This window comes from Anopheles funestus, chromosome 2RL, assembly GCF_943734845.2.
Source record: "Anopheles funestus chromosome 2RL, idAnoFuneDA-416_04, whole genome shotgun sequence".
In the NCBI taxonomy this organism is placed as follows: domain Eukaryota; kingdom Metazoa; phylum Arthropoda; class Insecta; order Diptera; family Culicidae; genus Anopheles; species Anopheles funestus.
In genome coordinates this window covers 48059732-48075318 of record NC_064598.1, presented here as the reverse complement: position 1 = coordinate 48075318, position 15587 = coordinate 48059732, and the positions used below count along the sequence as shown (strand labels likewise).

Below are 15587 nucleotides of genomic sequence, written 5' to 3'. Positions count from 1 at the left end.
AGGTACGATAAGATAAGCAAAATGGTACCTACCATTAATCGGTCCGGTGTTTCAGTCAGTTAGTCAGTCCGTCATATTTAACTGGTAGTGTGCATCAACTCCGGTTCTCTACCCCGGACATTGCGAAAGATGTTGTAGGTGTAGATTGTCTCCATTTGTTTTTTTTACAACTGGTAGCCGAAGTGTCGTTTAAGGTCGGATAAATGTTTTATTGGTACAAGGCTGCACCGACTGCATGTAACATTATTTTTTGTTTGCACTTAGTGACTCCTACGCTACGCTCATATGCTGGATTTAAAAAAAAATGAAAATATGTGTTTACATTTATGAAATTAGTTCCTGATTGTGAATGTCACGCGATACGAAAGGCAACGCTTTTGTTTTCCTGTACCATCCCTCCATTCCTTCATCTAGTAACATATGGAAATTAAAACCCGATAGTAAATTCCCATTGCCATTCGGAAAGATATTGTTTGCTTCCCAGCATAGTTTGAGATAAGCGATTTGAGGTCAATCGTCACGCATGTTGAACAATATTAAGTTAGAAACGAACAAGTTGCCTCGTCAACTCACTTACTCAAGTTTTTTTTTTTTGCTGAAAATTATAATTATGTTTATAAATCATTACGAAAAAAAACAGTATGAATCGGACGGAAATTCTTCAAGGCATGTTTGCTAATCGCTATACGCTCCATCGATAAACGGCCAATCCGTCGTGGTGTGCGTTTGATGAGGAAATATGGAATGTTGGCCATCAGTGTACAGAGCAGCGAGGAGGACCAAACAACCGATGGTCCAATGGAAAGATTACAGTTGGCGCATGTATGCGGTGTGTGTCATGTGGAGCAAGAAAGAGAAACCGCCTAATGTTTACACCAATACGCACTAACCGTTACGCACCATCCAACAAACACTATACACACATAAAAAAACGCGGATGGTGAAAAACACACGCACACACACCGAGTATGAATAGTGTATACGAACGAAGGTCACACTATGACATCACGCACTCCCACCCCCTACCACCCAAAAACACACCTAATGAATGTAAAAGCATACAGCTTCACACAGCGATCAGTTTTTCGAGCCGGTTCAGTTACTGGCCAACGACAGAATAGCGCGTTGCGGTGCATCTTTAGTGAGAAGCGTATGCTTGCGATTTCGTGAAGGGATTTTCAACCCCCATTGCCATTGGGTGGCCGTGCCTCAACATGAAAGTGCACTGTGATATACGCTTTACCAACAGTACCCATGGGACGTACCAAAGTGGGCAGCAGGTGACGGGACACGTCCAGATCAAGCTGACCGAGCCGAAAAAGTTTAACGGTGCGGAGTTTTTCATTTGTTTATCGTATGCGCAGATCGTCTAGTGTGTGTTTTCGTGCGTTCCGTCAAGGCCAAAAGCTTTCTGGCCTTTTATATTACATTGTGATAGTGCCGTGTGATATTGAAGCTAAAAAAGAAGAAGCTAATTTCCCTTTTTAGTCTTAATTGAGCAAGAAAGTTACTACAGCTTTGATAAAACATTTTGTTTGTGTTTAGCTTTTAGTGACTTCTGCATTAAAGTATCTTTTTTCTTTCTTTTTTCGGTTTCTAAATTCAATTCACCTCGAAAAAAAACTGCAGAAATCCGTCTCAGCATCGTCGGAGTCAGCAATGTCAAGTGGACGCAAAAACGCGGACAGGGCAGACAAAGGCGTACGGTTTACTATACCGCCAAGCGGGATCATCTGTCATCGATGAAGGTGCTGGTCGGATCGCCAGATAGTGGTAAGTAGCGTATGACGTGGATGGAAATGGACAGCGTGAATAGTAATGTATGTTTCCTTTCGCTGACACGCAACAGGCAATCCAACGGAACTTCCGGCCGGGGAACACATCTATGAGTTTGCCTGCGAACTGCCTTCCCATTTGCCTACCTCGTTCGAAGGATCGTACGGACACTGTCGTTACACGGCCCAGGTAGTGATGGATCGCCCGTGGAAGTTTAACCTAACGTACAAGGTGGGTTTCACCGTGATTCAGCCGCGTGATCTTAACCTCCAGTCGCCCTCGATCCGTCTGCCAAGCCGGATGGAAGATGCACGCGTGTTTTGCTGTGCCTTTTGGCGTACGAAACCCTTGTTCGTACGGGTGACCGTTCCCTACACCGGATACGTACCGGGGCAGGCTATACCGCTCACGATCGATCTAAACAATCAATCGTCCCGCATTATCGAGGGTGTCAACATGAAGCTACTGCAGGACATTACATACCGTGCGGAGTATCCGGCGAGCAAAACGCGCCATGAAGTGCACACGATCGTCAAGCACATTGGGGACGGTGTGGGTAGTGAGGCATTGATTCAGTACAAGCAGCGGCTCGTAGTGCCAACCGTCATACCGACCTGTGGCGATCTGAACATCATATCCGTGAGCTACCGTTTGCATATAACGGTGCGCGTGGTAGGTTGCGGTTCGGATCCGGTGCTCGAAATACCGCTGATCATCGGCACGACTCCACTGATGTTGCAGCAGCCCTCGACTGTTGCTATTCCACCAGTGGCAACGACGGCTACCACCAGTGGAACCGGTGCGATAGGTGGATTTAACTTCGGTAACGTTCCAGCACAACAACTTCCGTCCGCGAGTGGTTTGGTACGGGAAAATACACTACCACCGGAGTATCTTTCTCCACCGACGTACGAAGAAGCGATGAATGGTGCAGCGGTGGTGATAACCGACGATACCGATACCAATGCGATCGGTACAAAGCCGTACGTACCGCTCTATCCATCGTACAACTTTAACGACGTCCAGTGGCCTGCTCTTCCACCGATGGCGGCACAACCACCATTACCTCCCAAACAGTGATCATCGCCGGTTTCACGTTTATCGTCGCATTTAACTTTACCGTGACAGATAGAAATCTTTCTTTCGTACCAGGCGTACTAAAAGGATGTATTTAGGCTTTAAATTATTCCAAACTCTCCTTGAGATTACTTTAACTCTCTCTCCCTTAAACTCTTGAAATGACTTTATCTTTTACATTTTTTCATCAAAAAAAAAAAAAAAACAAACGCGTCCGGTGGCGTATTAAGCGTTCAGTTGGAAAGGTATCGCATTTATGGTGTTCGAAAATTCAACGACATATATTTAGAATCTCCGTACACAATGTTTCCATGTTTATAAGTTAAAGAATGCCAATACTGGTGCAGGTGCAGTGAATGATGGGAATGAAAAGTGTACTTAATATTTTACGACAATTTTGTTGTCTCTTGCTCGTTTGTTTAGCATCCGAATTAGGCCATGCATGGGCTTCTGTTAAGTGGACAGCGTGTTACTTGCAGCAACCCTCCTTAGCGCCGTCCTTGCACGGACAGCTACAACGCGACTCGCAGCTACAGCCACTGCCACAGTTTGGGCTGGTACATTTACAATCTGCAGTAAAAAGGTCGTATATTAAAATTCGCTAGTAATGTAAACTTGAGAAATAGACTCACCGGCAATACACGTTTTGCAAGGCATCTTGAATTGAAGTTTTGTTTGTTTAGGTTTTAGTTGTTTAGTTTGTTCTTCCTTAACTTGAAGCTGATTATACCGCCTCTGCTCGAAGTGCAGACCTTTATATTGGTCAGCAATCGTGCGCTCGCACTAAACTGCTAGTTTCCGTGTGCAACAATATCCGGCATCGAGGAACTTCGCTGATGGGAATGTTGAATTCGTCCGTACAGTGGTTGCGCTCGTGTACCACTACTACACCATATACATAATGTTGGTGTTGAGTGCAAACGCGACATTGAACAACGCAAAGAAAATTGTCGAATGGCGTCATTGACCGCTGATTAGCTGTTTGTATATTGGCGACGTCGTGATTAGATATCAAAGCGAAAAGCGAAACAAGAGACGCGCACAAACATGCGCTTGAGTTGATTGTTGGTTCGCTAGACTCACTTTGGATTGGCTTGTTTGATTTATAGGACAATTGTTTACATTAAGTATAGAATTGCATCGTAAGTGTTTCATCGATTGGCGGCTACGCAAAACCCCTAAATGTGCATTAAATGCGGCGTACAATCTATGCTCGATGGTGCAATGTGTGCATAACATTGTCGATACCAACTGGCAATAAATTGCATCAGTTAAAAGGAGAGAGAGATAAAAAAACAATTTAAATAGCATGAACAAAAAAACACGGTTACACCGGTTCAATGGAAGCCACGACACGTAATAACAAAAGCAACACGTTTAAATGCCGTTTGCACACGACACTCTCTCACGCTGAAGCTCTCCGCGTGCGGAAGTGCACGCGAGCATGCTTTCAAACGGTTCAATTGAATCGCTGCTCCGGCTGCAATACGGATCGGGCGGAAACGGTATAAAAGTATGCAGTTTGCGAATCGATCTCAGTAGACTGTTCGGAAGAGAGCGAGCATTTCGGAAAAGCGATTTTCGTCCGACGAGAAACTAGTGAAAGTACGTGCTGCTTTTTTTTGCTTCTTCTACAACAAGCAGACGTGAAAAGTACTCCAAAATAAGATGCCTTGCAAGTGCTGTGGAAATGGTAAGCTGAAGGTTTTTGCGGTGAAACGTCTTGCGAAGGCATCCTTAACGATTAAATGTTATTTTACAGATTGCAAATGCACTAGCGGGTGTGGCAATGGGCAAACTTGCGCCACGGATTGCAAGTGTGCCTGTGCTAGCGGTGGATGCAAGGAAAAGTCCGGCGGATGCTGTGGCAAGTAAGCCATGTACCATGAGAAGCTGGACACCATTGCGAATCTCAGTCTGGGACTAAGATGTTGATAAAAAAAAGGAAAAGAAACCAATAAATCTGTTATTTATTGCTGATATCATAATGCAACCTGTATTTTGTATTTGTTGGAAATTTATACAGAGAATCCCGTGGATACTAAATATGAAAACAAACCCATCGGGAAAAAGTGCAGGAAATAATTATGATTACGGATGAGTCATTACATAAATGCAAGGAAAGAACTGAAAAACATACGATTGCGTTTCGGCGCGGCAGGTATGATGATAGAAAAAAGATCAGAAGTATTCAACCATTCGTTTTACACGCGCCTGTGCTTGACAAATTTCGTTCGTGGCGGTCCGTTTGGAATGTCAAATCTGTCGCGCTGCGTTGGGCTGGAAGCGAATCGTGTAGCTGGAATTTTGTGACTTTGTTAACCCGTCCGCAGGACGGTATTACGCGGCGCGAAACCATTTCCTCTGAAGAAACACCCAAGCAGGAAGTACCAGCGTGGTCCATTTGCCAAAAGAAACCATCGTCTTGTTTGCATACCGCGTTTGCTGCTCGTTCGTAGCGATTGCTGCTTAATCAAAACAAAACTGACGGTGGCACCGTAAACAGTACGAGGACAGCTGGTTGGTGGTGGTGGTGGTGGCGGAGGAGACGGCCAATCCGCACCACCTGCGAAAATCCGTCGCGGACAAACAAATGGTGTACATTAGCGTGACAAAGGGTTGCCTGTACGCCGATTGCAAACGAGTCAATGAATTAAAGCGCATCGTCCGGCATCCGGTGGTGTGCTAGCGGTTAAACTGCCAGACCAAAGCGAGTGTTCATCGTGGCGTGAAGGAAACCTAGATAACACATATGCAAGTACAACGCAAGTGGTTTGGTGTGGATGTGCTGGAGGGAACGAGATTAGCGCAACCATTTGAAATTGTCGCACAGAAACTGTACCTTCCTAGTGGAGCAGCCAGTTTGTGAATGTGTTTCCAGTTGCAACAAGCAATGTCTTTCGTTCATACTTTACGGAGCTGATGGGTGTGAATTGGTTTGGTTGGTCCGAGACCTAGACTGGTACTTTGCTGTACTGGAGCAAAGAATAACGAACGTGATTAGAGCCCTTAAAACGAGATAATACTAATGCTCCACGTCACCGCCAGTTGATTGTACGTTTATTATCTCGCTCAATAATACCGCCCCAAACAATCGAACAACGGAGACAGCGAAACAGACGAGAAAAGTTGACCGGTTTGAACGAACGATCAGATGTTGTGTTCCGTCAGAAACAAGGACAACTAAAATTACATTCCATCAAGCATGATCGTCCGACAGTTGATGGGTCTCAATCCTTGGGCCCGTGTGCTCGTATCGTTCCTATTCGTGTGGGTGCTGTTCGTGCTAATATTCTATTCCAAGCTCAATACCTCCGCCTCGTCCACTAACTCCGCTGATGGGGACGATTCAGTGAAAAGGCTCGAACGAGCCGTCCAGCAACTGGAACGCTCTAAGCAGATCGATCAAGAACTGCGCATGTTAGTTGATGAGTATATGGCCGATGCCGGTGCTTCTGCAGACCGGAAACAACACTTCATCGACGAGCTAGGCAACAAGCTGGAACAGGATGGCAGTTCCGGGTGGTTTGCTCTTGGACGGCCCCGAAATGGACCATCACTTGAGTATGAGCGATTGCGACGTCGCGTCGATACAAACACACAAGAACTGTGGAATTATTTGCAGTCGGAGGTAACGAAGGTACAAAAGCTGGCGCAGAAATCGGCCCCCGAGTTAGTGAAGCCGCTGAATGCCTTTCTTTCGCTGGCGTCAGAACACAAACGTTCCCTGCTGACGGATATCGATCGAATGCGTTCCGTGGACGGATACGAAGCTTGGCGATACCGTGAATCGGCCGATCTGAGCGAGCTGGTACAAAAGCGCTTGACACGCTTGCAGAATCCGGAAAATTGTTCAACCGCGAGGAAGCTGCTGTGTCGGTTAAACAAAGGGTGCGGGTACGGATGCCAGCTGCATCATGTTGTCTACTGCTTCATAATGGCGTACGCGACCGAACGCACGCTAATACTGAAATCGAAGGGATGGCGTTATCACAAAGCCGGCTGGGAGGAGGTGTTTCAACCTATCTCTGATACCTGCTTGGATTCGAACGGCGCATCCCATGCTAGCTGGCCGGGACAGACAAATACCCAAGTGTTAACATTACCGATCATAGATTCGCTTAATCCGCGTCCACCGTACCTGCCGCTGGCAATTCCGGCAGATTTAGCTCCCCGATTGATGAAATTGCACGGTGATCCGATCGTGTGGTGGATTGGCCAGTTTCTCAAGTACCTGCTGAAACCGACTGGCGAGACACAACAGATGTTGGAGAATGGTATCGAGCGATTAGGCTTCAAAAAACCTATCGTTGGGTAAATATCAAATGTGCCGTTTTATTTAAATATTGTTGTACTAAAACCCTTATTTTGTAGCGTCCACGTGCGACGGACTGATAAAGTTGGTACCGAAGCTGCGTTCCACGGTATCGAGGAATACATGACGGCAGTTGATGAATACTACGATCAGCTTGAACTGAAGGAAAAGATCGACAAACGACGTGTATTCGTAGCAAGCGACGATCCAAAGGTAAACTGTTCAAAGCATCGGTTGCGTGGTGACGGAGACAGCAACGGCGCATAGCACTAATCTGTCCTTTCTTCCAGGTGATTGAAGAAACAAAAACCAAATATCCTCAATACGAGGTGATCGGCGATCCTAACGTGGCCAAGATGGCGGCTGTATCGACGCGATATACCGATTCCTCGCTGAATGGGATCATTTTGGACATACATCTGCTCTCTCTCAGCGACTACCTTGTGTGTACCTTCAGCTCGCAAGTGTGTCGGGTGGCGTACGAAATCATGCAAAGCATGTACCCGGACGCATCCGGACGATTCCGGTCGCTGGACGATATCTATTACTACGGTGGGCAGAACTCGCACAATCGCGAGGTTATCTTGCCACACGATCCAAAAAGCCACGATGAAATTCAGGTGCGTGCTGGTGATCTGGTCGGTGTCGCTGGCAACCACTGGAACGGGTACTCAAAGGGCAAGAACCTTCGCACCAACCAGGTGGGACTGTTTCCCTCGTTTAAGGTAAACGATAAGATCGAAATCGTGGAATTGCCCACCTACCCAGATGTGAAGTAGTCCTTACTGCTGAGCGAAAGGCGTCGCCATTTGATAGTGAGAGAATTGTAACGCATGGATCCTATTTGTGCTGATATGCTCGAAAGTTCAACAAGTGTGCATGTGCATCGTGTGGCCGTGTGGATGAGTGAAAGGCGTCAGATGATAAGCGTTTCCTTCTTCTCAGCAAGTTGGTACGACATCATTTAATGTGTACGATCGAAGGAACGAATGTTGCTTTTGCAGTGTGATACTGAGAATATTGTTTTTGTAGATCAATTTGCCAGTCGTTATGCTTACAACCCATTTTATATCGTTTGCCCTTTTTAGTTCACCAATTAATTTAATTGATTTTATGTAAATGGAAACGTCATATGGCGTTGGCGCGGAGTTTCGAGATTGGATTTGATACGAATTTTGAAGCCATAGCTTTCCTTGGAGCGAAGAGCCCGAACAACAATATAGGAACAAAGGTACTTGATATTAGTAGCAAGAATTAACATTGCCCCGTATCATTTGGTCACCGTATGCCGCCCGTGTATTTGATACGCTGTAGCAAAGCATCAGGCTGCTCTTAGTAAAACGATTCACCGTACATGGAGGTGGTTGATGATATTTGAACAAATAATTAACATCGTGATGTGAAACGTAGGACAAACAAAGCGAGCTAAATGAACTTGCGTAAGGTTAGTTTTTATAGCGAAAAGTTTCGAAACGATAGGCAATCGCGGCAAATAATTAAAAATAGTAAATTATAACGAGCAAAGTTATGGCAGCGAGTGAACAAACATTTTGGGAAAATAGTACGTAACGACGGAACGGCTTAGTTGATCATTTGCAGGGAAGAACCGCCGAAACATGAATAGTGGTTTGTACAAATTGTACAACAAATAAGGAAACACAAACAAGCCAACAACCCCCAACATGAACACCGAATGAAAGTATGATAAGCAATGTAAGCTACTTCGCAAAATAAGAAAATAAGTTTATTTATGAAGAAGCAAAGAAATGTGTTTTATCCATCTCCAATGGGAGGAAAGAATTCAACGGAGCCAGTAAAATCGAGTAACACTACCGGTCGATGAAAAGCAATAATCGATGAACGAAACCCTGTGTGGCGAAAACGTCAGATGATGTTTTGATGGCACGGGCGAAAAGGGGAATGTTTTGTAAACAAAGCGTACGTCCTCTGTTGCGTTCGTGCGAAGAAAAGTTAAAACTGGGAATTTTGCAATTTTAGCAACGATTAAAACACAAACAAAACGATGCTATCGGCAATGATAAAAGATCATCAAGCCAAGCAGGCGGCTAAAAAGGAAGATCAAGGTAAGTCTTTAGTTTAGTGTGGGCATTCGTCTGTGAACTATTGACAAGTGAACAGCTAATCGGTTTAATTTGAAGCAGCAGTTATACACAAACTCACAACATCAAGGACACACGGATACTAAGACAAACGCACGAATTTTGGACAAAGGAAAAAAAAGGACACACGGATAGGCTAAGTACTTAAGATGGGGGTCGTGGACCCTGGGGGGGGCAGTTCCCCCGGGTCATACTATGAGATCCTTGGGGAGGATCACAGAATAATGGGGAAAAGAAGAAGAAAAATGAAAGGGGATCGAATTATAATGGAAGAAACACGTGACACGGAAGAGATCTTTATGGTAGTGGAGAGTACCACAATCGGTAAATCACTTGCCACATACAACCCATTCTTATTCCAAAAGGCCGTCGAACTGGCAATCAACGGCAAACCTATTCATACCACGTTGCTACGAGATGGAAAGATACTAATGAAGATGAGAAACAGGAGCGACGCTAAAAAGCTATTGAAGTTGAACCTTAACCATCCAAACGCGTCAATTAATGTAAAAGTGTACGAGCATGAAACGCTTAACCACACCCGAGGAATTGCTAGATGCGATGCATGCATGTTCCTCAGTGAGGAAGAACTTTTAGACGGGTTAAAGGACCAAAAGGTAACCAAGGTCGAAATCATGAAGAGGAAAAATGACAAGGGGCAAATCATTAACACCAGGTCGGTCATTTTAACCTTTAACAGCACGGTCCTACCCAGAAAAGTGGATATCGGATATTTCACTGAAAGGGTTGAATTATACATTCCGAAACCCACTCGCTGCATGAATTGTATGCGAATCGGGCACACGAAAAAAGTATGCTATAAGGAAAAGAAATGTGCGAAATGCAGCCAATCATTCCACGAAAAGTGTGAGAACGTGGTAAAGTGTGCAGAATGCGGAGAGGCCCATAGTACGCTAGACAAAGAATGTCCTATCTACAAGGACGAATGTGAGATCAAAAAGATTCAAACCGAAAAGAGAGTGACGATGCGTGAAGCAAGAAGGATGCGCAGAGCTATAGCTCCTGTGATTCCGAGAAAATACACATCCCTAGATTATGCAACAATCACAGCAAATAATAACGGGCAAAACACCCAAACTCCACAAAAAGAAAACGAAAACAACCAAGAAAGACTAGACAAACAAGAAAATAATAATCAAAAAAACACAGAACAAACATACACAAACACAGAACCAACTACAAAAGATACAGAAAATAATAACTTATCAAAAGAAACAAACAAAGTAACACAAATCAAAAGCATAAATACACCTACCCACAAGAGCATTGAGATGATTTCATCGGACGAGGAGGGAAGCATTCCCTCCACAATCACAGCCCCCTCGCCATGCCCAGGGGAAAAAGTCGATGTGGATATCGAAAATGAAATATTTACCTTAGAGAACGGAGAAACACTACCGTACAAGCAACTAACGCAAGAAGAAAAAAAAGCAGCCACAACCAAACGGTTTTTAGAAATGCTATAAAACGTAACAGCTGAAATGGCTGCAAATAATAACGTTAAAATCATACAACTAAATATACAGGGTCTGACAAACAATATAGATGAATTGAAGCACATTTTAAGCAGCGACAAGGCAGATGTGGTATGCCTACAAGAAACCTGGCTAGTGGACCATACTGCCTGCAAAATAAGAATACCACAATACAACCACTTCTACCAAAACAGAGACGATGGCTACGGTGGCAGTAGCATCTTTGTACATAAAAAATACCAGGCAGTAGGCGTACAAGTACACCGAAAAAACAAATTCATACAAACCATCGGCATTTTATTGAAAAGGTTGAATGTAACTGTCATAAGCACCTACGTTAAACCCACTACAACAAAAAATATTTATTCGAAATACCTTAAATTAATACTGCAAGCGGCTGACAATAAAAAAACCATATTAACAGGCGACTTCAACGCTCATCACACAGCGTGGGGCAACCACCTCTGTGATATGAGGGGAAGAATAACCCTGGAGCAGATAAACAGCTGTGATATGATAATGGTGCATAACAAAGAATATACATTTATAAGCCCAGATGTGACCAAACAAAATACCGCCATTGACCTCACCATAGTGTCACCGAACATGGTCATAGACATCGAGCGAAAGGTCACTAATCAACACGTGGGTAACAGTGGACATAGAATAATTGAAGTATTTATTAAAAAACCTGCCATACCGCATACAAGATCTGTGATAAATACTACTAGAATTGACAAGCAAATTCGTGATATTAGATGTAAGGAAAATACCAGTATTAATAGCATTAAGAATACACTTCAAAGCATTGTAAAGGAAAACACCAAAACCATCACGTACACACCTAAAAGCTGGTGGAATGAACAGCTGCAAAATGCCTGGGAGAGGAAAAACATATCCCGGAGGAATTTTAATAGAAACCGAACCATAGAAAACTCCATCCAATTTAAAAAGGACCTGGCAAAATTCAAGTACCTGAAAAAAAATGAAAAAAGGACCAACTTTGAGGCCTGGCTAGACAAAGTAAACTCGGACAGTACGAGTAAAGAACTATGGGACCTAGTCAATAAATGCCATGGGAAACAACATCACTATAATAGTACTAATATTATAGCCGAAAATAAGGACAATGCGAAAAAGTTCCTCAAACTGAACTTCAGCAGTCCTAAAACATCAAGGTGCCTGTACACTCCACGTTTCATTACAGATATAGAAATCCTGAACTTGGAGAAATGGAAAGACATACTAAACAATAAAAAAAACACCACACCCGGTATAGATGGTATTTCCTACAAAGCTTTGAAGCTACTAGATGATGAAGTTGCCCTTGTTTTGATTAAAGAACTTAACAAGATGTACCAAGAAGGAAGGGTACCAAAAAAATTAAAAAAGATAAAGATAGTGGCAATTGCAAAAATAGGCAAGGATATAAAATGTGTAGAAAACTATAGACCTATAGCCCTGCTGTGTACACTTACCAAAATAATCAATACAGCAGTACTGAGAAGGATTACCGAGCACCTGGAGAAGTACAATCTCCTTCCGGAAACCAGTTTTGGGTTCCGAAGACACAAATCCACCATTACAGTTGTAAATCTCCTGGTTCATAAAATATTACACAACAACGCAAAGAAAAAGTACACTGGGGTGGTTTTTATAGATATTAAAAACGCTTATAACAGCGTACTCACCAAAGAGCTCCTGGGCACCCTTAGGCAAAGTATGATATCCGAAGAAGATATCGCATGGATTGCGAGTTTTTTAAACAACAGGAGTTTAGAAATATCAGTGGGGAAGGAAACTATAAAACGAATAGTTAGTAACGGCCTTCCACAAGGAGATGTTCTTTCACCCACACTCTTTAACGTCTACACGAGCAGCTGCCATGACCTAAATGACAATAATATTAGAATACTACAGTATGCGGATGACTTCGCAATAATGGAGACTGGGCTAACTCCAAAAGCGGTGGAATTTGCGCTACAAAGATCAGTAGTATGGCTAAAGGGAAGACTTGCCCAGCTAAACTTAGAAATTAACAGTGCCAAATCTAAATTAATGACCTTCCCAAACAACAAGATCAAACTAAGGGTAAAAGTTGATGACGATATAATAGAGCAAACCAAAGAGCACAAGTTCCTGGGCATAACAATAGATAATCGGCTAAAATTTAATACCCATCTAGATAACCAGATTGCTAAAACGGTGAACCGATTTAACCCAATTAAAACAATCTGTAACAATTCCAACCACATTGACCCAGAAAAAGCCATACAAGTTCATCGAGCCATTATAAGAGGCACAATAGAATACGGAATAGGATTTAGCCTCAACGGAAACAAAGGAAAACTGCGCAAAGTGGATGCGATTCTGAATCAATCCCTGAGAAGGGTTACAGGATGCACCAGAACAACACCTCTCAACACCCTTCACGCCATAGCGGCGGAAAGACCGTTCTCCATTAGAGGCAAGTACCTCATATCAAAACAAATTGCCAAAACAATAGCTTATTCCGCTCCCAGCAATGCCTTATTTTCGAAATTAAACCATCGTCGGTCCGTCAAACTAGCAGCAACAGAACAAAATTACTTAAACAACAAGGACACCCTACAATCCATAGCCACATATCATTTCAATGATTCCATCAACAGCAGTTCCAACATAACGATCCGTACTACAGTACCCGGACTAAACAATAACAAACAACAATATAACCCCAAAATAGCACGACAATTAAGTCTAGACTTGATTAACTCCACTACCAACCCCCCTACTGCCACAAAAATCTTCACAGACGGAAGTAAGATAGACGATAACTGCGGGATAGGTTTATACATTGTTAGTAACAATGAAGTACTGCTTAAAAAGTCCTACAAACTGAAAAATCCCGTATCCATATGCTCAACAGAACTATATGCCATAAAATTAGCACTCAAATTTGTAGTTCAAGAACGAATACACAAACCGACTATATATACCGACAGCCGAGCGGCTTGTCTAATCATCGAAAGCGCCGCGAAGGAATTATACACGAATGAAATAGTATCAGAAATCCTAAATAATGGAGCACAAGTGAACGTGTGCATACAGTGGATCCCCAGCCATGTTGGCATTGAAGGGAATGAAATAGCCGACAGCCTTGCTAAAGAGGGCACCAACTGCGACAACCTCATAAACAACAAGATACTCCTTCAAGATGCTCTAACGAGATTTCAAAACAAGGCAAAAGATGAAGCGGACACGTGGTATGCTGAAATGTGCCAGCATAAAGGCAAAACTTTTGCGGAATACCAAGCCCGTATGGGGAAAAAAATGTGGCATCACAGATTAAAACTGCCAGCTAATGGCATCAAAATACTGAATAGGCTGATTTCGGGCCATGACCACAGTAATTATTGGCTACATAAAATGAGATTAGTGGATAACGGCCTCTGTGATACATGCAACGAGCCTGACACGGCTAGGCATAAAGTTTTCCACTGCATAAAGTATGCATCAGAACGGGAAAAATTAAACTTCGTTAACGAAGAAAGGTTCAAGAGAACCTGGCAGAGGAAAGACTCACTGGGACTGATAAAAGTATTAAAGTTCATCAAAGAAAACAGAATGAAATTCTGAGACACCATGATTCAAGAACAGAAATAGCAACCTCGAGCTTTAAACCCAACACCATAAACAGAACGACAATCACATTCACGAAAAGTCAGAGAGAAACTCATAAACAACACACCAATCCATAAACAACAGACTATAAGAAGCAACTGTACCAATCGTAGAAAGTGAGGACATATGGCCTGAGTAGCCGGTCCACAAAAAATAGAGGTAGTGGTATCAGTCCATAACCACGGAGTAACAAGGGAAGGCCCAGGAAGCTGGATCCCTAGGTGGTACCGTGGCAGTACCTCGACGAAGAAGAAGAAGAAGTTTAGTGTGGGAGATGATTTGTACAAACTGTACCATTTGGTATACTGCTCTCTGTTTCACCTAGAGCGTCGCCGAAAGGAAGCAATCATGTCTGCTAACGAGCTCACGCAAAACTTGGTTGACCATCTTAATGTCGGGTAAAGGATATCGCAAATCATATATTGCAAAGTGTTAATATCGTTCCTCCTGTTGTTCCCAGCGTGGCCCAAGCTTATCTCAACCAGAAACGGCTGGATGCGGAAGCCAAACAGCTGCATGTTGGAGCTACGAACTTTGCCAAACAGACGTCCCAGTGGCTTGCGTTGATTGAAAACTTCAATGGATCTTTGAAGGTAGTATTCGATCTCTATCTTTGCTATGCTTTTCCAATTTCTGATCAGAACTATGATTATATATTACAGGAAATAGGAGACGTGGAAAACTGGGCCAAAACGATTGAAAACGATATGAACGTTATTACAACCGCACTGGAAATCGCATACAAAACAAGCAGAGAAAAATGAATGGCTGCATTACCGGTTCCAAAGAAACCTTCAATGATTTCGGAAGCTTTTCTCGTGTGTACTATGTTTCACACTTATTAATTATGTTGTGCCGTTCTGTAAAAATTGGTTTGTCAGGTGAAATATGATTTTAAGTCACATTCCGACCCTACTCCATAACTCAGCCCTGCTTTTACCCTGTAGACAGCGTGTCGTTAATTAAAATAATGGGTTTATGTTCTTTGCTGAAGATGAAATAAAAGTATTCTTAAGAAACAACTCACTGGAGTTTCAATCGTTATAAATAGAATATTTTCCAGCAGCGAACGGTGGGAAATGAGTGTGAAAATATATCTTCAGGTCTCCTGCTGTCGCCACAGTCATCATTGCGTGCAGG

General features: G+C 43.2%; 3 protein-coding genes across 4 annotated transcripts; all 3 read left to right on the top strand.

Annotated features, from left to right (window-relative positions):
• The first annotated feature begins 66 nt into the window (after positions 1-66).
• LOC125760910 (arrestin domain-containing protein 2-like) lies at positions 67-3248 on the top strand. Of its 2 annotated transcripts, none has more exons than XM_049421500.1 (3): positions 67-829; positions 1630-1773; positions 1850-3248. In XM_049421500.1, exons 1-3 carry the CDS (start codon positions 730-732, stop codon positions 2854-2856), a joined length of 1251 nt encoding a protein of 416 aa, XP_049277457.1. In that variant the 5' UTR covers positions 67-729; the 3' UTR covers positions 2857-3248. The 2 variants fall into 2 exon arrangements, with proteins under 2 accessions (XP_049277457.1, XP_049277456.1); XM_049421499.1 differs by lacking the exon at positions 67-829 and adding an exon at positions 849-1329.
• Positions 3249-5082: 1834 nt separating this feature from the next.
• LOC125760900 (alpha-(1,6)-fucosyltransferase) lies at positions 5083-8935 on the top strand. Its single transcript, XM_049421487.1, has 3 exons — positions 5083-7167; positions 7228-7381; positions 7459-8935. The coding sequence occupies exons 1-3, from the start codon at positions 6059-6061 to the stop codon at positions 7945-7947; spliced, it is 1752 nt and encodes a 583-aa protein (XP_049277444.1). The 5' UTR covers positions 5083-6058; the 3' UTR covers positions 7948-8935.
• A 113-nt stretch (positions 8936-9048) lies between these two features.
• LOC125760932 (biogenesis of lysosome-related organelles complex 1 subunit 1) lies at positions 9049-15469 on the top strand. The gene is made up of 4 exons (XM_049421538.1): positions 9049-9252; positions 14773-14845; positions 14908-15040; positions 15110-15469. The coding sequence occupies exons 1-4, from the start codon at positions 9192-9194 to the stop codon at positions 15209-15211; spliced, it is 369 nt and encodes a 122-aa protein (XP_049277495.1). The 5' UTR covers positions 9049-9191; the 3' UTR covers positions 15212-15469.
• Positions 15470-15587: the final 118 nt, after the last annotated feature.